General features: G+C 32.3%; 2 protein-coding genes and 1 long non-coding RNA gene across 7 annotated transcripts; 1 reads left to right on the top strand and 2 right to left on the bottom strand.

The window, feature by feature from the left end:
• Nucleotides 1–182: 182 nt before the first annotated feature.
• LOC139996877 (uncharacterized) lies at nt 183–17,173 on the bottom strand. The gene is made up of 17 exons (XM_072021379.1): nt 16,799–17,173; nt 16,429–16,708; nt 15,466–15,650; nt 15,141–15,337; nt 8,219–15,060; nt 7,921–8,135; nt 7,549–7,852; nt 7,296–7,474; nt 7,024–7,213; nt 6,726–6,958; nt 6,250–6,649; nt 6,051–6,159; nt 5,596–5,941; nt 5,471–5,515; nt 5,276–5,392; nt 5,115–5,217; nt 183–5,033 (listed from the first exon to the last, which is right to left on the bottom strand). Exons 2-17 carry the CDS (start codon nt 16,571–16,573, stop codon nt 2,959–2,961), a joined length of 11,685 nt encoding a protein of 3,894 aa, XP_071877480.1. The 5' UTR covers nt 16,574–16,708; nt 16,799–17,173; the 3' UTR covers nt 183–2,958.
• LOC139996888 (uncharacterized) lies at nt 17,172–18,258 on the top strand. Of its 2 annotated transcripts, none has more exons than XR_011802438.1 (2): nt 17,172–18,065; nt 18,131–18,258. It is a non-coding gene; the product is annotated as an uncharacterized lncRNA (long non-coding RNA). The 2 variants fall into 2 exon arrangements; XR_011802439.1 differs by having other exon boundaries at nt 17,937–18,072.
• Nucleotides 18,259–18,565: 307 nt separating this feature from the next.
• On the bottom strand, nt 18,566–23,038 carry Atac3 (Ada2a-containing complex component 3). 4 transcript variants are annotated; one of them, XM_072021387.1, is made up of 8 exons: nt 22,684–23,038; nt 22,186–22,288; nt 21,950–22,108; nt 21,677–21,874; nt 21,273–21,609; nt 20,914–21,189; nt 20,559–20,791; nt 18,566–20,473 (listed from the first exon to the last, which is right to left on the bottom strand). In XM_072021387.1, exons 2-8 carry the CDS (start codon nt 22,246–22,248, stop codon nt 20,216–20,218), a joined length of 1,524 nt encoding a protein of 507 aa, XP_071877488.1. In that variant the 5' UTR covers nt 22,249–22,288; nt 22,684–23,038; the 3' UTR covers nt 18,566–20,215. The 4 variants fall into 4 exon arrangements, with proteins under 4 accessions (XP_071877488.1, XP_071877486.1, XP_071877487.1 ...); XM_072021385.1 differs by having other exon boundaries at nt 20,559–20,836; nt 22,684–23,034; XM_072021386.1 differs by lacking the exon at nt 22,684–23,038 and adding an exon at nt 22,491–22,645 and having other exon boundaries at nt 20,559–20,836.
• Nucleotides 23,039–24,125: the final 1,087 nt, after the last annotated feature.

Genomic DNA, 24,125 nt, shown 5'->3' with positions numbered 1-24,125 from the left:
AAATTAGTATATAACACACACATCTCGGCTTTTGTATTAAAATAAATAATTAACTTGTAATATGTGTATATTTATAATATTAAAATTTTGTATTATAGAACAATATAATTTGAAACAAGTAAATAAATTGTTTTTCTATAAAATGTATTAAAATTTAGCGCACGGAAAAAAAAGAAAAAACATTTTCTGATATTCAATATATTGAATTTTATTACAAAATGTATTTAGGCTACAACATGTAATATAATAATTGCGTTTGGTCTAGACCCTTACGAAAAAGAAAAGCTAAACTGCACCACATTTACTGTTGTCTCGATAAGACACTTCGTTCGTTTACGTTTCAAGGAAACATTTATAAATGCGAAAATTTTGGTACATGTATGAAAATGAAGTACCTTTTTTTAAGTTGTATGAACCACGTTTAATACGTTTATCCAGTTTTGAGATCGAATCATTGTATTATCATAAATATATCTTGTACGAGCTATACGAATTTCTCTAAATGCGGATATGCCATGCATAAAAGCAATACAAATGTATATGAATATATATATATACATATCTTTTAAAAAAATTCATTTCACTCTCCCTCTGTTTCAATTTTCTGTTTAAAGGATAAAAAACAAGTCTTCGGTCATATTGAAAAGCTTCAATCTTTTTCTTTTTCTTTAATATAAATACGCATGATCATTGTATTATGAAAAATTAAATCTCCAATAATATTTTACAATACAATGAATGCTTTATATGGTATCAATAACCATTCGAGCATTTGTGAGAGAACTTACATTACATATTCGCATTTTCCTTGAAGCGCACCCTAAGAACGAATGGTCCGAAGACACATGTTATATTTAAAGAAGACAGTAGATTGTACATTAAACAATATACAACTGAAATATATCGTATAGATGTAAAAATCATAAAATTATCGGTAGTAAACTCTCTATTACAATATACGGCGTGTTGTAATGTGTGTATATAATCGTTCAAATTCGGTTGTTAAACGTTCGACGAAGTAAAGGAAACTATCCCAAGCAGCTAATCCTAAGATAATGATTTCCTTTTTTTATTTATATAACTTCTATTTATATTAGGTATGCACGTACTTGTGATAACTAAACAGATACATGATGATTCTTTGTGACGCAAAGACACTATCAGCTTTGCGGATCGATCAAAGAGCAGGAGGCTGTTGTATGTAAAATGAAAAATGAATGTTAAAAAATATTTTACATCCTGATTATTATTTTTATCATCTTTTTTTTTTGCACGTAATCGTATCTGTTCAGTGAATCACTTAATCCAATTAATTTCGTTTGTATTCATTTCTTGATCAAAGCAATATTCTTCGAATATTTATCTAAGAAGTGAATTCAACGAATAGTTTTCTCAAAGCTGTGCTGCAGGTACGAACACCTGGGTCTAGTTCATAATGATTTCTAATAGTACGAAACATTCTTTTTTTTTATTAGTTCTTTACATGTTGTTGTTATTATTATTGTATGTATATATATTTTTATTTATGTATATATATTTTTTCTTTTTTTTTTTAAAAGCTTGAAATATCTTAAAAAGATTTTCGAGAAAAAGAGCGGATGTAGAAAAAATAAGAAACAAGAAAACCATTTTAGTCTTTGTCAACTATGTTGAACGTATTAAAAAAAAAAAAGTCATATTCACACATATATAGTTACATATAAACGTATTTATATGTACTTTTAATTGCACTCCATAATAAAATAAAAATTTCTTCCGTTAAGTTATTTCCCCGATTATCTACACACGCTTAACGTCAGTTTCGTTAAATTTCTTTCCTCACTTTCTTAGAATTGGACTTAGCAGCCTCCTGTTCTCTAATATAACTATATCCAAATGTTTTATTCTTTTATTATAATTATCAAGTAAAATTTGTAAAATACAATATACATACTACCTATCATAAATTCTTAATTTTTCTTTATAAATAATTATAGTAGTAGTCTTCACACCATTTGTTAATTTATTATAATCGGATGCCGTTCCTTTCGTTTTAATTTAAATATTACATTTGTGCCCTTTGCACTAATTCATTTTATAGTATTCTGCGTGACTGTGTATATATAATACATATAATATAATCTAAAGGACTTATTGTATTTACATATATACATGTAACAACGGCGCATAGTCCGAATTTGTTAATTTTTCTCCTGATTGCTACTAAGATCGACTTTTTCAACAGCAAACGTTTATCTGGGAGAGGACATCTACACATCTACAATGGATTCGGAAGTAACTGTGCACAAATTTCATGTGTAAATACTAATGGATGTTTAGTTAAAATTCTGGTCAGATCTTTGTATAATCCTTTCTCTAGCAACACGCAACTTCCGTTGCTACTAGCGGCTGGTCTCGTTTGCTTCATATAAATTTAATCAAACTTGAACTAATTACAAAAAGCTTACAATTTTTAGGAAATAGGCTCCATTGTTAATGATTAATATTTTTTTCCTTATTCTCGCTTGGCCAACCTCGGATTTGGTTTTGGTGGCTTTCTTTTTTTCTTTCTATTTCGAAAGTATAAATGTTTTGAACAACTGTTTGCTTAAGAGGTCAAAGAGGAAGACAATTCTAATTCTACGCCTTTTTCCTTACGTTTTAAAACAGTACAATATGTGTATAAAATAATGTTAGAACGTATATCATCATATGTTATGCAAATACTCTTTCTTTCATCATTATTTCAAACATTCCAATGCCCCAACACATATATGTATAATATATATAAAGTAGATATAAATGTATATCTACTTTTTTTTTTGTATTTACGATTACATTACATCTTGCTAGCTTTTTTTATGTTTCTCTTGTACTTGTCCCTCTCGAGCAAAAGTTGCGATCTTACCTGACCGTTAAAACACCATTGTTTAATGCACCCTATATAAAGTTTCAGGGTTGGCCAAGATCTCACTCATGCTACGAATCAAGATCATCTTCTCTCTGGCTACTGAAGTATGATACTAAACCGCCAAATTCTCCAGAACCTTCTTCATCGTACTGTTTGTTTCCAGTACCAGCATCGTTCGCATGCGCTTGTTGTTGTGGTGGAGGCTGAGGGGGAGGCGGGGCTTGAATGGGTGGTTGATTATCCGCAGGAGATGAAAAGTGATCCGCGGGATACGGAGATCCTTGATATGCGGCTGCATCATCTGCTGTGGACATCGGCGGTGGTGGTGGATAGGCACCATAATGATAATTAGGAGGAGGGGGAGGATGATACGGTGAAAAATTACCAGGTGGTCGATTAGGAGGCGGTGATGGTTGTTGCATATTATGATTAACCGGTGATGCATTGGTGAAAGGCGGCATTTGATGTCTAGGACCCATTGGATTATCTGCAAACCTGGACATGGGAGGTGCCCCTCTGACATAAGGAGGAGGTGGTGGAGGTGTAGGACCACCTTTTGCTAGAGGACTTCCGGCAGCTGGTGGAATCATTGCAGGTCCAGGGCCAAGTGGAGAACTACGATCTCGATTGTTGATCGATATCGGTCCACCACCTGATGGAGAAGGATCCATTGGATGATGCGGCGTATGATATATTTGCGGACCAGGTACCCTCATTCTCATTGGCGGAGTTCCTGATCTTACAGTAGCAAAATGAGGTGGTATAGAAGATTGTCCCGCTTGTCTATACGGAGAAGGTATTCTTCCACGTGGTTGCATTTCGTAACCTGTCCTAGGTCCGCCCATTATTTGACCTCCAGCGTTTGGTCCACCGAAGTATTTGTGTCCCATTGCTGCAGCTGCAGCGGAGAACGATTGTGGACTACTCGATACAGGTTGAGATTGAAGCATCCTGGTGATAACGGAAGACTGTTGATTAGGTGGTAACGACGGATAAACAGACTGTGAAGTCGGAGTTTGCGACGAAGGTGGTCCTTGTGTTGTAACAACGCCAGCAGGTGGTGTGGACGGAGCGGAACCAGAGGTGCTACTACCTGGTGTAGGAAGTACATTCGGGATTTCACCAGGTTTCATCTCTGAATTAGAATCAGTGCCCATTCCAATTAAACCAGCCTCAGCAGCAGCTTTTGCCGCTGCTTCCGCAGCTCTAGCTGCTTCTAGCGCAAGAGTCTTTTTACCCTTACCACGTCCCCTTCTTTTAGGTTTCATAGGCGATCCATCGGGATTAAAAAGTTGTCCATCTGGTCCCGTCATCATAGGAATGTGTCCTTCACCTGTTCTTTCTGCATCAGGAGTCATAATCGCTGACATATTGGGAGTGATATTAGATGGTATGGTAGTTACCAAGTTTTGTGGCACGCTGGCAGATAAAACAGTGGTGTTTAAATTCGGAGCCCCATCTCTGCGCATTTGTTCTGCAAGAATTTCGGCTTTACTCCGACGGCCTCTCTTTTTCTTCTTTGGTACATCTCCATCAGTTCCCTCTGGCGCGTTAGGGTCTCGTTGCCTCTCAGCTGCCAATATCTCTAATGCTTTTAAACGCGCCTTTTCTAATTTTTTTGCTTCTCGTTCTTCTTTCTTTTTCTTTTTTGCTATTTCGATAGCTGCAAGTTCTAACTGTCGTCTTCCATATTCTTCATCCTCCATCATCATTTGTTCTAATTGTTCGTCATCTAAGTCAGCTAGTTCACCTGCTCCAAGTCCCGTTAAGGAACCTTCTGGCACATCTCCAGTGAAAGAACCTGCTACCGACATAGCCGTACTGGTTAAACCTACATTCTCTGAAAGATTATCATCAAGTTTCGTATCTATCTCTCCCATAGGATTATCCATGACATTCGCCATGATATCTTTCTCGCCATCTTGATCATCTCTTCTTTGGATAACAGAACTAAGCAAAAAGTTTTGTTTACGCGACTTGTTTTTACTTCCAGGTTTCGGACCAGGCTTTTTTCTTTGTTTTGGTGTTCCATCGTTTAACATTTTCCGTTTACCACCGGGACTCTTGCTTTTCCTAGGTTTTCTATTTTTTGGCGATTTAGTTTTAAATTTATGACCATCTTTTTTTGGATTATAAATATCACCTATAAGGTGATATTATATGTTAATTCATAATATTTCTACGTTTATATTCTTAACATTAATATGCTTTTTTCTCAATTTACCTGAATCTGAATCTTTCTCAGCATCTTCATTTAAATCTTCGCCCTCATTTACAACAAATTCATCTTCACTTTCTCCCGTTTTTCTTAATGCCTTTTTTAGCTCCTATAATATTACATTCTTTTATTTCTAAACTCCTATGTTATATAACATTATGTATTACCTCTTCGCTATCTGATGCCATTTCTTCTTGATAATTAATTTTTTTACCGCGAGTTCGCCTACTTAATATTTCTTCTTCTTCTGGTTTATTTTCATCTGGAAGGCCACCGTATATAATCTGAAAATATAATTAAATTTAAATTAAAAGTTTGTTATCATATATTAAAGTAAGTAGAATAAGATAAATTTAACATACTTTTCTTCGAATTGTTGGTGTCTTCTTTGTTCTTATTACATTATCCTGTGATAAATCGAGGAAGGATATGTTATAGTTATTTCAATAGGATAGTTATTTCAAATAGATTATATCTATAATCTTACCTTCTTCTTTTTTTGTTGCGTTATTTCTTCGAGCGGTAGAGTGGCAGGTATACCAGATATTTCCGAGTTTATTTCTGGTAGTTTTATATCTTTTATCTGGTTAATATGTTTGTCTTCATTATTTTCATTTAAGTTATCAAGTTTGACATCTAATACATCAGACATTATAGATTCGTTGTTTTCTAATTGTGGTTGCATCTCACACGACATTTCGATTTTTGATTCGTCATTTGACTCTTCTGTTTCGCTTTGGTTGTCAGATTCTATTATACGTTTTCTCTTCTTTTTCTTTCTATTTTTCGTCTTCGGCAATGTTTTATACCTAGATGTCGATACGTTCCTACTTCTAAAAAAAAATTTAAGAATAAAACAATTTAAGAATTAAACAAAGAATGAACTAATCATAAATTAACTATTTAGTAATAATAATATAGGATAAAACAATAGTATCTTACTTTTTTTTCCTCTGTCGCCATGAATTATCGCTATCTTCGTTATCTGAATCCCATGTAGACCGAGATTTTTTTCTTTTTGGTCTATCGCTTTCTTCACTGTCGTCATTTACTACAAAAGGTTTATTATGACAATTTTTTCTTACCTCATATAATAATATCTATTCTAATACTAGTCAGAGAATTGATTCAGTATACTTACTAAAGTCTTCGTAACGCGTAGTTCTGGCTCTAGTGCTTCGTCGTACGGACCGCGAATCTCCTTTTCTACTACGTCGTTTTACGTCAGCAAAAGTGCTTTCATCAGAAGATGTTATATGGTCATCAAAATCTTCTTCTTCTTCAGAACTCGTACCTTTAAAATCTTCGTCACTTTCAGGATCATCTTCGCTGCTTATATCAAGACTATTCAGCTTACGATGTTTCTTACGCGACAAGAATTTCTTTACTGCTCCTTTGTGTTGTTCTTCTTCTTCCTCATCAATACCATCCTCACATTCCATCTTATACTCTTCATCGCTCTCTTTTTCTGATTTTTTGTCAATGTCATCTTTACCTTCTGGAGCTTCTTCAATGTTTAATACTTCATTCTTAAAATGCAGCTAGAAGTAAATTTTTATTGAAAAATTTAACATAACATAAAATTAAGTAAAAATATGTAATAATAGTTTTTTTTACCTGCGCTTCTTCTTTTTCCGCATTCACTATAGTTGCAATGTCTTTTCCTCTTCCTTGATTTCCAGCTCCCTGAACTGCTTCTACTTCGTCTTGGATTGCAGCATTGATCATGGCATCATAGTCATTAAATTTATATTTGTTAGCGGATCGTCTTTCACGTAACTGATATACAGGTTCACTTTCTTCACTACTAGATGTTTCTGTACTTGTCGAAGATGATGCTGATGAAGATTCTATAAAAGATACAAGATATTAATTCAAGATAACAAAAATAAGTAGCGAAAAGGCAAAAGATTACCATTATCAGATTCTTGGCTAGAGGCTTTTGATCCTTTCTGATGACGTTGTGATTCATTTTTGTGAAGAACATTATCTAGACTTATACCAACAAATGCTAGTCTCTTCTTTCTTAAAACTTCATTTTCATGTCTTTTCGTCAATTGATCGTACATTTTTAAGCTGTCTCTTAATTTAATCACTAGTAAGTTCTAAAATAAATTATTAATTTATGACACAATTTTTTTTAAGTAAATGGCTTATTCAACAAGTATGCTGAGAGTAAAAGCTTACATGCTGACATGGAGGACAGAACCAATCACCCTCTGGTATTAACATGAGAGCAGGTCTCAAGCAAGAACAGTGCCACCCTTTATCACAAGAATCACATAAAAGTATCCATTCTGGATGATCTGCCTTACCACATTTTTGACAAGCATACTCATCATCTGCTTCTTCAACATCACTTTGAGCTATAATTAAACAATGTTGATATATCGGAGTATAATTTAGTGTTCTTTTAAGTTTGTAAATAATCATGTAATACCTTTTTGCGCAGTCCTTGCCCTTCTTAATGGCTCTGATTCTTGATCTTTTTCAAGATCACTTTCGGGCGAAAACTCATGATCACTTTTAAAAAGCAGAGATCCTTCGCTTTCTATTTCTTCTTCTTCATCCTCTTCTTCATCATTCTCATTTTCATCATCACTACTAGAACCTGAAGAACTCTGCCATGGATTTGCTTCATTAAATTTAGCAGACATTTTCTTCTTTTTCCTTTTTCTACGTTTCTTTTTAGATTTCTTTTCTTTCTCTATTTCTTTTATTACGATTTCCTCTTCGCTTTCAAGCTAAAATTATGATAATTATATAATATGTTAATATCAACTGTACAATTAAGCAAAATAAAAAAATATACCTTTGGTTTCTTCCGCTTCTTTCTTTCCACTGAATCTTTTTTGTCTTTTCTTTCATTTGAAGTCTCTTCTTCAATCCTTCGTCTATCTGCTTCTTCTTTAATTTTTAATTGTGCTATTCTTCTAGACTGCCTTACAGGTGTTTCATCTTGAGTTAATCCTGTTTGTGTTTCAGGAACAATATCTCTACCTACCTCTAGGCCCAACACCATTTTTCCTATGAACAATATTTTTCTAGATAGTAAATTGTATGTCATCTGCGAAATATATAAACATATGAAAGGAGAAATAAAAACTTACTTTTCTTTCGTTTTTTCTGTGAAATTGGTGTCATATTTAAAGAATCGTTATTGCTTGGTGTTTCATCAAGATGGATCTCAGATGATACCTCAGAAGTTTGAATACTCTGAAATTCAGAATGTTTTGGTCGAGCTGAACGTCCACTTCCTCTATAACGCCTTCGTCTTCCTCTAGGACGTCCTCTTGTTTTCCTTCCAATTGCAACCGAATGAGTAGTACTTTGGTCATCGCTGACATCCTTAACTTCTTGATCTTCTGACTTTTCAGGACTACATTTTACAGCCTCGTCTTCTGAACTTATTGTTACAACGCGATTTTCCTCCACAGATTTTCGCAATTGCTTATCAGGTATTCGTTTCGCACGTAATTTTATTCTTTTACCTCCTATTATTTCTTCATCATTTTGTTTTGCAATTATATCTTCAGAATTTGATTCATGGGAACTATTACGTCGCTTACGGGATACTTTTGGTGATTCAGTGGAATCCAGTTTCCATCCATCATAAACGAGTTCAGATACGGGTTTAACCCGTAAGCCTATTTTTGGAGTAGAGATATCACTCTGCTCGTTATCGTTTAATTTTTTAAATGTATCATCATCAGTACATGCTAAAGGATCCATTTCCTCGGGAACTGTACTGAATAAATTTTCATTGTCTACTTCCATTGAATCGTCAGATGATACAGAGACTGTTTTCACTTCGATATTTTGAATTTCTGAGCTCCCTTTTTTCTCGTCATTTTCGTCATTATGTTCCTGCACAACTTTGTTCAACACAATGTCCGCTGTATTAGATATTGTGCTGTATTCATGTTTTGTTAAATGTTTCGTGGTACTATTAGATACTATATCCCCACTTATTTTATTTTCATCAATTTCTACTTGTTTAAAATTATCCAAATTTTGACCCAATTGTACTTTAGAATTTGTTAAGTCTTCTAATATTTGTTCATTGGATTCTATATATGGAGATTTAGATTTTAATGGAGGAACATCTTGAATATCAGAAACATCGCTCAATCTCTTACTAGTTGTCTTCTTAACATCGTTTATGATCGTCGCTGATTCTGATGTAGTTTCTTGTGTATTAAAAACTGCTGATTTATCATTTAAACTAGAGACAGTATTTTCAGGAAGGGATTCTGTACTTTTATTTATAACATGAAATGATTCGTTATGCTTCTCATGGTTATCTGTAACACTCAAATTCTCTGATTTTTCAGATATAAAATTTACAAATTGTAAGTTATCTGTAGATTTGAAATCTTCTGGTATAGTTGAAATATTATTTTCATATATTTCTGATTTATCTATACCTGAGGATGTATTGTCAAATTTATCAAGTGGTAAAATATTTTGTACAGAATGAATGGTTATATCATTTTCAGACATATCTTTATTGAAATCTCCTTCATCATGTAAATGTGTAGCAAATTTATTGTCTTTATTACTAAATCCTGAAAATTCTGTCAATTTATTATATGATTCTATGATTGAAAATTCTTCTGTAACATGTTCAACTTCTTTATTTTTAATAAATTTGATATCATTATCAAAACTCGTTATTAATTTTTCTTCTATAGGTTTTACACATTGCTCTTTCAAGCCCTCACATGATATTTCTTTCTCAACATCATTAAATCCAATGTCTTCACTTGTTTGTTTTTGAGTTTTAATTATGTTTATAGAATTTATTGTTTCAGAATCATTTCTTCCTTCAGAAATTGTATTCATGATTTTGTCTGAAACTTGAACTAAACCATCATTTTCACTTATTTCGCCTATTATATTGTTTGTTTTAGTTAATGCTGAATTTATATTTTCCTTATTCACTGACTCAGTTTCAGAAACGATTGATGAAACCTCCGCTTTTATTAATTCTGCACTATTACTTTCTGAAATATTAATATCTTTTTTCTCATTTATAATTAACTTTTCATTTAAATGAAATTGACTAACAATACAGTTATATTCTTCTTCAATTATTTCTTTGTTAATTATCTTCGCCTCTTTATATTCAGTTTCTTCGTTCTCCATTTTTTCTAAACTATTTTCTGATACTAATTCTCTTCCTTTTTTATTAGTAACTGCATTCTGTAATTCTTCAGACAATTCTTCATCCTTTGTAATTAATTTTTGAACTGTTTGTTTTATTTTTTGTTCATTACTAATCATTGTTTCTTCTTCTAAATCTGTAAACAAGTTATTTTTATTTTCAATTGTGTCTCTTTGAGGGCTCTCAAAAGCATCATTACTGCCATCATTGGAGTCACTGCTCTCATAATTTGCGACTAAAGACTGTTTCATTTTGTTTGGTTCTTGCAAATTCGCAGGATTTATGTCTATTTGATTCAATTTTGGTTCCTCTGTATTTGATTTTTCAATAATATATTCTTGCTGAGTATTATTTGCATTTTCTACAATATTATTTGTAGAATTTAACTCTTCATTTTTTACATTACTGTCTTCAATATGTTTTATAGTATAATCACATTGATTTATATTACTTTTTTCATTCTGTTCAATCATCTTTTCATCTTCTGAAATTATAGGCTCTATCATGGTATCAGATTTTTGCTGAATGTCTACATCATTGATGTCCTTTGTTTTTTCTCTTTCAACAACAGTACCAAATTTATTTGTTTCATCAGAAGATGAACATAATTCCAACGAAATACTACGTGTATCTCCATATGATAAGTTGTCATCAAAACATTCTTTTTCTTCATTTAGTTTAAAAGGTTCATTATCAGACTTTGACAATTTATCATCAATAATCATATCTTTATTTGAATCTTGATCAACACAGGAACTTCGGTTTTCTAATGTTTCAATGTCAACTATATTAGATACAATCATTTCTCCTTCAGCTTCAACTGCATCAGATTTAGATGGTTTAAAATTATTTGTGTCAGGTACTGTCTCTGCTAATACATTGTAAATAGAACATTCATCTTTAAAGGAAAATTTCTCAGAATCTGAATGCACTTTAGCGCTTTCGTGAATCGAAGTCTTGTGAGTGCAATTACCATCTGAGCTACTTATTGTAGGAACTAGCGAATCTTTGTTACATTGTTCAATTAATTCCGAACTAGTAACAGTAAAATTGTCTGTTAAATCTAATTTGGTATTAACATCAGGCACAGAATTTTTGATAAATGAATTAACTGAAATTTCATTTTGTTCTGAAATTTCTATTTTTTTATTACTTTTAATGCAATTATGTGCCAAATGTACATCAGAATCAGTCAAAATTTTCATGTTCTCATTATCAGGGTTTATTAATTGCTTTTCTTGATTATGAAATTCTGGGATATTATCATTTTTGTCATTTTGTTTAGAACTTTCAACAGATAAATCGAATTCTTTCTCAGATACATGTTCCATTTCTTTTTCTGCTAAACTATCTACTTCTTGATAAGTGGAAAATTCTTCCTTACTTGTACAACCTAATTCTGAATTTTGAGCAAAAGATGAACATGAATTATTAACAAATGTTGTATCTGTTTCTAACTCACTTTTTTTAAGTGTTGATACATCAGATGATTTGCAATCAGCTTCACCTTTAGAACAAAGAATTGGAGTTTTTACAGTTTCATCAGTATCATTTTGTAAATCTGATATTTTATTCTGACTTCTTACTTGTTCTTCTAATGTATTACTTTCTGCTGTTGATATCTCAAGTTGCATAGATTCAATATCTGAGTCAAACTGTACTGTAGATGGTGTTACAATTGCATTCTCAAGCTTTATATTTGCATCTTGCATATTTGTATCATTCGTACTGTGAGGTTGTGAAATTATGCCTGATATTTCTGTTTCTTCAGATTTTGCATACTCGTTTTTTGTATTTTCACTACTAGTAATAGAATCCTGTACAATAGATTTAAAATTTTCTTCTTTTGATTCAGAACTAGATAAATCTATTTCTGTCTTTTGCATTGCACAACGTTCTCCATCTATAGAATATTTCAAAGGAACTGTTTCTTCCCATATATTAGTTGATTCTCCAACCTTTTCTATTTTATTCTTATTATCATCTTCACGAAGTGGACTATTACTTGTAGGTGCATACGAATTTATTTTTAACGAGTTATTATTCATTTGAGTTACGCCAAAATCGTCTGACGTATAAGAAGTAATTATATCTTCCGCTGGTTTGGAAGAAGAAACACATTCATATTGCAGTGTATCAGATTTAGATTCTATAGTTGTTGAAACTGTATGATCAGATGGTGACTCAAATACTTCTGCTCTGGAAGTGTATGAAATACAATTAGGACCAAAAAAAAATCTTGGTGGTGATGCAGCTGCTGGTTTACATTCATTATCTACTTTTTCTGCAGTATTCGTCTCATGTGAAGTTATACTGTCGGAATCACAAACATTCTCAGCAGCATCTTTATTACTTATTGACTGAGTTGTGGGTGTAATTTCTGGATAAAATTCAAGCGTTTCTGACGTATCTGCTTGACATAAGGAAATAGAGGAATCACACTGCATGGAATCTTGAGAAACAGGACTTAGTTTTTGCCTCACGGAATTTCCTTCTGTGTCCTGTGAATTTTCGGCTTCTATATTTCTTTTTTGTGAAGTTGAATTTTCACTACTTACAGAATTTCCATCTATCTTAACATCTTGATTTTTATTAGAGGAATTTTCACATTCAATTTCATTTCTTTTCTGTGATATGTCTTCTTCATTTGATATGATACTACTGTCACATTCTGGTTTTTCTTCTGGTTTCCCAACATCCCATCTTGATATCCTTTTTACAGAACTGTTAGAATTTTTTGGTATTATTTGAATGCCCAATGATGGTTTGAACTTGGACTTTTCTTGTGTTGAACCTACAGTTTGCCGATTACTTCTTACATTAATACTCGATTGCGGATAATTTCTGTTTAATTTTATGGCATTTTTACTTGTTATTAGAGATCCGGTAGACACTTCGTGTATAAGACTATCTTCGCCTAAATTTTTACCCGGCAATAGAGAAGAAGTAGCAGAATCAGCTTCGTTTTTTGATTCATTGCTTTCTTTATTGTCAGTTGATGCATCCTCGCCAGGATTACCTGTCTGACACTCTTCACCAGATCCTTCTCCATAAAAAAAAATTATGGGCTCTTCTACAGCTTCTCCAAGAGCAGGATTAACTGCATCACAATCACTACCAGATCCTTCACCTTGAATCATTATCATTGGTTCCTCAATGGTTTCACCAACTTCATCTCTCCAATTACTACTCATTATTGATCTCTTATCCATGGAACTTCTAATTGGTATTACATCTGCTCTTATTCTCTTTAATATGTCTTGTTGTATATCATCTCCTTCTAATGGACGTTTTACCGGTGTTGGATTCATTCTTAGAGCTGTAATTTTACTCGGATCTGGAAGTATGGTATAATTTGGTAATCTGTGGTCTTCTTTATTAGATATTCTCGAAGCATTATGATATGAAGCAGGAGACATATCGTAACCAGGAAATGACATTTGTCGTTTACTTAAATCTGCTACCATGCTATGATTACGCATCATCACAGTCCGAGCATCATACGGTAAATTTGTAACTTCCGGTTTGTTTATTTTCTTCGTGCTGAGGTCCATTTCTCTATGTTGAAAATCTTGTGCCCTATATCCGGCAGAAGGTAAATCGATAGTTTTGTTAAATTTTCGACTAGATAAATCGATTCCGGAGAAATCCATTGGCCTGTTTTGCTCGTTCGTGTTCTCCCATCCTCTTGGTGATGTCGACAAATCCATACCTCTATGTTCTCTAAGCGAATTCACTTTATCTATCTGACTTCTTGCACAAAAATCTTGTGGTATTCTATCATCATCTCCATTTATTATATTTCCCACAATACTTCCCGATCGCGCTAGGTTTTCAGCAATTTTCTCTAACGATTTTGCTCCACTTGGCTTTTCAAGTTTTTCAGATTGCATCCTCACAAGGTTTGCAGCCAGTTGATCTATTGGCTTCACAGACAATTTATTATGAGTTGTTGGTATGTCAGCAGAAGTAAAAAGAAAACTATTTTTATTAGATAACTTGTCTAGTGATTTCATAACTTGATCTGCTGAATCTTCATATTTCTTTGTTATATTCAATGTATGTGTTATTCCAGTAATTACTTTTTCTTCGTGTATTTGTTTCATTTCGGCAACATTTACTAACTTAAGAGGAGATGTAATAACAGATGTTTCAATTGATTTAAGAGGCACTGATTCTTCAGAATCAATTTTTGAATTACTCATTATTGTATGCTCTTCAGATTTGTATGTTTCTACAGGTTTAGTATCATTAGATACAATAGTAGTAACCATCGTTTTTTGAACAGTGCTTAATTCTTTCTCATGTGACGAAACTGTTTCTTTTTCTGATAATGTATCAACCTTAGCATTTAAAATTTTGAGGGAACATGATGATAATAAAGGGGGTGTTTCAACAGGATTTGATTCTACCATCTCATTTTGTATTGTCTGCTGAGAATCATCTTCCTCTGTATTTTGTTTAGAACTTTCATCATTTGTCAATTCATCTTCACCATCCATGTCTTCCTCAGCATTACCAGCCTCATTAATGTCATCTTGTTCTCTTTCATCCTCAAAATCTTCACCTCCACTCTTATCTAATTCTTTTTCTTCAGAACCTTCCATGTGAATGCCATTTTCCTGTACAACTTCATCCTCCAAACTTGGTGATGTAGTTATTTGTCCCGTATCAATAATAGGTTTCTCAGAAATTTCTAAACTATTACTATCTTCATTAATTGGAATAGCTCCAATTTCTCCATTTGATAAGGTATTTATAAGATTAACTACTCCTTCTCGATCCCTAACAATATATTTAAAGACTTTAAAATAAGAATTTAAAATATAAACAAAAAGAAATTCACATTTATATTGAACACATACTTAGCTACAAGTTCCCAATTTTCTTCATCTATATCTTCTTTATAAACCCTTATATTGCACTCTTCATCAAGTTGACACCAATAAGCTAAACCAGATTTATCTCTTCCTAAAGGTTCTACCCGTAATTCCTTAGCTGCTAATTTATTTACTTCATTTTTAAACTTTTGATTTAGGTCAAACTGTGTTTCTAACAGAACCTGCAATGAAAAAACTTATGTAAAGAAAATTGGCATATATGATCATATAAATATAATATTAGAAACATGAACATAAGCATTCTTTATCTAACATTTTACAATATATAATAGAATAATTATATTTATACTTTAAGCAATCGTAGTTTAACAGCTATACGGGCTTTTTTGTAACCAAAACGTTCAAGTTCCCATCCATCTTGATTAGAATATGTATGACAGAATTTAACCAATGCACGTTCCCATTTTTCTGGTGATACTGTTTTACGTGTTTTTCGTAATAATTTGATGTGGAGATCTATCAACTGTTGTGGTACTAAAAAAAAAAACAACTGATTGTAAATAGAAATAAAAACATGTATAAAAAGTATTAAATAATTATATTTTAGCACAAATAAAATTAAGAAATATCTTTGAAATATTTTCATTAGAGATATATTATTATAAAATTACAAAATTGTATGTAGTAACCTAAAATTTTTATTTACAAATGCATAGTCAATAAGAGGCTAACAGTAATTCATAAATCATTTTTATCATATAGTATCAGAGTCATTAAAATGTGTATTTTCAAATCATTAATTTGACACACGATTCATAACTCGTAATCACGTGTAACTGAGGTTGACAACAAGGGAGGTGGCAGCACATGAGAAAATAACAACAGTAGATAGTAAATTGAACTAAACTGTCAATAATAGCATTATTTAAATGAAATGATGAATTTGATATAAATAATTATCAATCGCATATTACTAATTAATTAGTAAATTCTCTTATTGTTAACTGTTGTTACACAAAGTAAACAAATAAGAAGACAAAGATCTTTAAGAATGATGTGTAGAATTCCGATGAAAAAAAGGGGATGAAAACAACTATAAATTTAGTGCTCGTGGTTGTTCAGTATAAAATAATTATTTGAAAATAATATTAGAATTATAAAAAAATACGGAATAGCATAAAATTTGAGAAGAAAACGCAAAATCGCGAAAGATAACTAATAGCACACGCGAGACTTTTGGCCCCGCGGGGGCGGGTCAATCATTCTCTCTCTCTTTTCTGCACATACACGTATGCATGCAGGTGTTACTCACCCTCCTGTGTGTTTTCAAGCATCTCTTGAAGGCGCGCAATATCAGGATAAACGATACCACAGGACTTGCCAAAGCACTCGAGAAACGAACAAATCACCGCGAAATTTGGGTCACTCGCGCAAGAGGCTTCGTTATCGGACGCCATTTTTCCGCCGCTTCTCTCTGAGCCCGTCGCCGCTAGGCGATATACTACGCTAGGCGACCTAACAACTCGTATCGCATTTTCGTCAAATTACTTTCGATCGTCACTGCCGTTTCACAGCACGTTTATAAAAAAAACCTGTTAACGTAGTTAAAAAAAAGAAAAACGACAGAAAATCAATGTTTTAGAACGTTCGAACACCGCTTCCCGCTTCGTTGCTTTCGTTACCTTGATTGTTCTCTACCTGTTCTACTCACACCCGCATCAAAACCACAAACGAACACGCGCGTCCAACAGAGACAAATGAAAACGATAAAGGACAGAAGCGAGAAAAAACACACGCGCACGTAGTTGTATTGTTGCTTAAACTCCCACTCTATTTTCGTATCGTTCAGGCATTCAAGAAAACGAATACTTTCTCACGCGCCTTCTCTTCTTCGTTCACTTTACACTTTTCCACATATCACGATGCTTACCACAAACACACTCATACATACAAGTAAGAAGATCGTTGCGTCTCCCGAGTATATACAAGATGTGTAATGTGTGCACGCGCGCGCGCGCGCGCGCACCTTCGGGCGCAATAATAACGATGCACGTAATCGTGGAGGTATCGCCTTTCCTGGACGAACGTTATTCGTACCTCGCTGTTCTATCAGCGAGAATTGTTACTGTCGAATCACAGGATATATTAGCAGCGCAGAAATAATAACCACCACAATGACAATGAAAACAGCCCCCTTCCTTGCACCACGGCGCACTGGACATCGCCTTCAGGTCCGGGCTACGAAACATTTGGAGGGTTCTCAACCTGCGTATGGCGCGGTACTCGAGTACCTGCCAAGCTTTAAGCCATCTCTACGAAATTATATCTTTTAACCAAACTTTTTTATATTCTATCTTCATTAGATTTGTTTGTCGTGTCGTCTAGTATCGGATTACCGTTCCAATAAGCATAAGTTATCTTTTTATGCAGTCTATTTGTTCGGTGGTATCATTGAAATTCGATTATATTGAAAGAGCGCGAAAAGTTTACGGTAGAACGTCAAACGCACATTTCAAGGTTTCCCCGACCGACGCTGTCGCTCAATGACGTAGTTCTGCGTAGTTTCGTATAATTTCGAACAGCGGGAGTAACGATTCGATTAATCAGGACTAACCATAGGAAATGGAATTATTGTTTTCTATCTATTACGTTCCTCTCGTGGACACTCGCGAATTTAACGAATTATCAAAACAAACTCGATTCTTAACGAATTGCACATAAACGTGTGTACTCTACTCCATTTAGATTCTGTCACACCGTTTATTGTAATTTTTACATGGCCTTATACTGTATGGTGCTATACATCAAACACAGTAAACACGCCGACGTTTCATAGCAGGCTGAGATTGTGCGACTGCTGCGATCGATCGCGAGAGTCAGAAACACGAGCGATGTATACCTATATGCAGCGTAGAGACAAGACTCCTTGTCGACACCATTATGTTACAAGTAAATGGTAAAAATTTCCTTTTAGTCGTAACGACTATTTTTAAATTGTATTTTTCCAATTGTAGATGAAAGAATATTTCCGAGCAATAGTTTCGTTCCTTTCAACAGGAGGTGAAACGGAAATCCATTGAACAGATCGATAAACAAAGTTTTTAAAATATGAAACTTTGTGGTAGACAGTGCTGCCACGAGTACTTTCAAATCGATAGCGCGGGAGACATTTTCACAAGATTATCGATTATATGCTTGTTTTGTGAAATTATAAAACTTCTATTAACAATTTTGCGAAGTTATCACGTACATTTCGTATTTTATGTAATTTAATTGTATCAAATTCGTACAAGCATGGTATAATATATCTTGAATAATTATTCGATATATATTATATATACGTCTATGTTTATACACCATGTTTATTGAATCGTTAAAAAAATTGAATTACGTTTTATAAAACTATTCTTACTATATCTATTCGGTATTGAATAGCATAACAATACAAATAATTCGTGAAATATAAAATGTTTATTTTCGAGTGAAAGTTTACAACTTTGCATCAACAACTTCTATTATTATTATTGTATTATATAAACGTTTATATTTACAACATATATTAAAAGGTCACAATATCATGTAATTTGTTGGATTCAATAATATTTGACACTTGTTAATTCTCTTTCATACATTCTACACTTCGTCATTTGTACCTGAGTGGACTACTTTCTTTTTGTCTACTGTACATTTTTCTATTTGCCATTCTTAAGCTAGAAGTTTCAATTATTTAGGATTTCATTCGAATACATAGCACCATATAGACTGTTAAATAAACAAAGTAACTATTCATAATTTTGAATTATGTTTTAACTGGGAATTACTGATAAAACACTTGAAATGAAATCTTATTTGTACGAAAATATACAGAACGATAACAGTAGTTATCGAAATAATATGTAAATACATTTGTTAATCAAACTATTTTATATTTATATTTGCTTTCCACATTTTATGCTTTTGATAAACTGTTCATAAAAAATATTGTTTTTACTGATTGAAAATTAATTATAATTAATCAATACAATATACTACAATTTTAAAATTTTGAATCATTATGTTCCTCTGATTTATATATATATGTAAGTGATATATACGATGTTTCTTGTCTACTAAACATTTATATCATTTTTGTTTTAGAAAATATAAAGAGATAGGTAATATTCATTATTTAAAATTTTGTTCATAAAACTTTTTATTTTGATAGAAATCTCCTATTTGTTTTATTTTTCATATAGTTCTAATTATTTAACGACATTATAGAATAGTTTCATAATTATTATGTAACCTTAAAATATATATAAAAATTCACTATATATAAAATAGATCATGTACAATTTAAAAACGTATTTTATTGTAGTATTATTTATTTTTTATACTATTTTCTTAATATTTCCTAGAAATGTGTGTTTAGTGGGAAAATGATGTAATCTTGAGAATGAAGAAAATACTGTTTTCTGATAGTAATTTATAATAAATGTAGCTAGAACAATAAATAATGTGTTTCTTTTATTAATGTAATGAATGTATAATTTAATGTAAAAAAATATTTTAAAGGTAGTAATATTATATTATGAAAGAGATTATAATCAATTGCAAGATATTATGTGGAAAGCAAATTGATGCTTTGTATATATTTACATTTATTTTTAAAAAACATTTGTGTACTGTATAAATCAGACTTAATCACGCATTCACATACACATGTGCGCGCGCATACACAACACTCATATAATATGCAGCTTTTAAATTGCATGCATATATTAAATAATAGAGGATTATGCCCTGTAATACGACCAACTCAGTTTTCTGATATAAATCAAGAGTATTAATAATACCGATTTAAAGTATCTTGTAAATTCGTAAAATAATCTATATCTTTCCTATAGATATATAGAAAGTAAGTAGTTAGTAACGAGAAGCTCGTATAAATACTACTATAATGCTTTGAGATAAGACAATGAGAAAATATATTAAAATATTAGAGTATAGTTTTCAAATGAAATCTTGTACAAAGCTGAAAAGCCAGGGAAGATATTTCTTTGTATATAAAGGAGGGCTGAAGAAATGAAACTTAAGATAAAATATTTACTTATACAAAATCACTTGGATGCCCTTTGCGCTGTAATAGTTTTAAGTTGCTGTTTATATATTTCAGCTTCTTCCTCTTTTTTTTGAAGCCGTTTACGATACTCAGCTGCTTGTCTTCGTGCTTCTGCTAATTGTCTATTCAATAGCGCAATATCCATAACTGGTTCATTATCATGCGTTGGATCATCTTCGACAATTTCTTCTATATCATCGTCTAATTGTAAAATTATTGGTTCCGTCATTTTTGTGGGCGAATTAATGATCTTATTCTGTTAAAATCATTAAACATGAATATAATAAAAGTTATAAATATGCGTTAATCTGATTGTTTTCATTTAATATCTGATTTCACACCTCTGATGGAGATATTAAGTTTTTAGATTGTGTAAGTGTTGATACAGGCGTAGTACTAGAAATTGAAGAAATGAACAATTTTCCAGCTTTATTATCTACAGAAGATCTTTTCAATATATTGGGTCCTCTGGATGTGAGGGTGGGTGTATTATGACTTAAAATTTGATCTGCTCTAATTGCTATCACTTTCCTAGGAGTCCCTTTCTTTCCAGCTACGTGAAGTCGTTTCATTCCTATTGAAGAATTTCTTGTTAAGTTTAGAGCAAGTTTACCTGCTTCTGTAAGAATAAATTATCGATGTCGATAAATATAAATATATATAGCAAAATGTACATCTCATTAAAGTATTTTGTACCAGTTAAAACAACTGTTCTTCCACTTTCCATTGCATTTTCAACAATAGATGAGTCATTATCTACAGGTATCATTGTGATTCCATGTGCTTCTAATAATCTAAATTTTTTGTTAATTCCCCCAATAGTTGTAATATCTTTACGTTTCTTACTATTATTAATATTATTTGTATCAGTAATTTCACCCACACCTTCGATTTCTTTTTCTTGATCAACATCAACATTTGGTCCAACATGAATTTGTTGAAAGATCATTCGTGGCTTTTTTCCCACTTGCACTAGATGTTTAATAAAAAGTAATAGTACTATTAATCAAGTTTGACATTAAAAATCTTAATGATTAAAATATCAAGTGATATACCTTGTGTAATCTTTTTTTTTTGTTGTGTGTCTTGCTGTGGAAGTTCAAATTTTTGTTGTTCTTCCTCTCTTTCAGATTCTAACTGTATTAGATTATGAGTTGCTACTTCAAGTTCAGCAGAATTTGCTTGATTTTGTTGATGTGCTCTAATACCTACAATTTCTCTTTCTTGTTGCAATATGTCTACTAAGTCTAGCCTATCATGTTCTAATGCAAGACTAATTGGTGTTTTGTCAAATTTACTAGTTGCATTTGCATCTGCTCCATGTTCTAATAAAACATGCATTACTTCTATATGTTCTCTTTCTACCGCCCAATGTAAAGGTGTCATTTTTAACTGTAAATGTTTTTTGCATTAAATATATGATACACGAAGTTTATTTTTACAGCTTTATATTAATTACCATATCTCTGCTATCGACATCTGCACCATAATTAAGAAGTAACTGTGTCATCTGATGATGGCCTTCATATGCAGCCATATGTAAAGGCGTTCTATCCACTTTTGTTCTTGCATCTCTTGAAATTCCTGCTCTAAGTAAAACTTCTGCAGTTTCTGTATGATTATTTTGTGCAGCAAAATGTAATGCACTTGTACCCAACTGTCAAAAAATATTATTTCATTATGAATAACTATATAATTGTTAATTGTAGAAGTTTATTATGAAAATATATACCCAATCCGTAGTGAATGGTGCACCTCTGCACATTAGGTCACGGACATTGTCAGTATCCCCGTATTTTGCACTAAAAAGTAACTGCTTTCCTAATTCCACTATTGATAAGGCATCTTGAGAACGTGCTCGATGAGATACATCACAGGAAAGAATTTCAACCTATGAAATATCTACAGATGAAACAATATGCCTAAAGAATGATTATATGAAACAGATTTATATGAAATTATACATACAGGAATAAGGGTGTCTGAGTCCAGACCCTCAATATCATTAGTGCAAATACTTTCAGCTTGCATTTTTGTATATTTAACTCAATCCCCTTCTTTCTGATGCATGCTAAAATCAAACGATCCATAACAATTGATATCATTGGGACTTGTTTTAATATAAAAAGGGCTAGTTGTGACCATTCCATTTTTCACTCAGTAATTCGTCAGTGTTGTTCGACCTTGAAGTGCCGGGATCGAAAGTAGGTCGACAAATTAAAATTTGAAGATCAATTCGATAAAATTAACACGATTTATTTATTTTTGCCTACTTGTTCGGAAACGTAGCATGTATATTTTTCAAAATTTTCTTCAGTACAGGATGTTTTTATTTTGCCATTTCAGATTGTGAGGAACTTCCTGTTCCTGTTCATTAAACGGAAGTCCCATGCCATAGGCCCCGTGTTTTGTACCCAAAAGCGATTCAAGTCGATTGTAAATAACATTGAAGAAAGTTATACTTACGACCAGTACATTATTCTTGCTTTTTAGCAATTTTTCCAACAATTTTCGAGCGCACACACTCACTTTGAGGAATTGTTCCTCCCCTCAGCCTTCTCGATTTACCGTCTTGGTAAAGTTTTATGAAAATGGCGACACCTTGGCGCCATTCCTAATACAATTTTATCATTGTTCTAAGCAGTTTTTTATGTCAATTCGGACGTATTTTTGTGGTTAGAGGTATCCTTTTATGTAAAGTCGTAATTTTTTTAGCGCATTTTAATTATTTTATTTGAAATGATACTGAATAGTAGTTAAATATGTTAAATAGAGCGTATTACAGCGCCACATTGTGGTACACGTGAAAAGTATCTTACATTAAACAGGTTAGGTGTATTAAATTCGAGTAAGGTTAGGTTACGTTGTGAAGTTTTACTCACAGTTGTATACATACATAGCATATGTACATGGCTATGGTCATATACACGTCGTGTATAAGACCGCGATTTTATTTGTAGAATGTGTTTCGAAGTAGTTAAATTTAAATATTATAGATAAAAAAAAGCGAAATAATTGTTGTAAAATGTAACATTCATTAGCAATATAATAAACAAATTGTATGAAATCAAAATATTTGATTAGATGAATATAATAAATATTTATGATATGACGAACATTTACATATATGTATGTTATGCGTACGAACTTTGGTATGAATCTTATATGAATTTTTCTAATCATTTGTATCTAAATAAATAATATGCGAATATATACACACGCACGCACGCAAGCGCGCGCGCGCGCACGCACACACACACACGAAAATTATGCATTTTATATAGTAAGCGATCAAAAGCCAGAAAGTATTCTGTTTGCTTTTACTCCGTTTTACTCCGTTTCCTAACATTTTATATGCAATGAAAGTTGTGTAAATCGTTCATTTTAAACATATATTTTAAAAACGTTGTTAGTAATACTTTATCTGAAATATGTATTTATTAATTTTCCTGAAATAATACTTTTGTTTTTCATATTCTTTTTAGTTTATAGTATGCTTGTTTACATTCCGATCCTTCCTTTTACAATTCGTCCTATAATTAACTCAATATCACAATCTAAACATTTTATCATGCAATCATCATGCGAAGAAAATATATGTATATAGACACAAAGAATGCACATAATTTTGATGTATTTATATAAATGAAAGATAAGTGGTATGGTTGGAATCACAGACAAGATATAAATTTTATGTCTTGTTTATGGTTGTAATTTATTCCAAATTACACTTCATACGACGTTATAATTTAATAATACATAGTATACAGTAATACATAATACAATAAATCCTCTGAATAGTTGGTATTATAGAATAATTCATATTCGTATACGATCATCGATGAGGTACGGAATAGACGTGACATCTGTAATGACATCGTGGCATCCAATGCTTTTTCGTGTTTCAC

The sequence above is a fragment of the Bombus fervidus genome, chromosome 19 (genome assembly GCF_041682495.2).
Source record: "Bombus fervidus isolate BK054 chromosome 19, iyBomFerv1, whole genome shotgun sequence".
Lineage (NCBI taxonomy): Eukaryota > Metazoa > Arthropoda > Insecta > Hymenoptera > Apidae > Bombus > Bombus fervidus.
The sequence above is the reverse complement of the archived record's forward strand: the minus strand, read 5'-3'. Positions and strand labels throughout refer to the sequence as shown.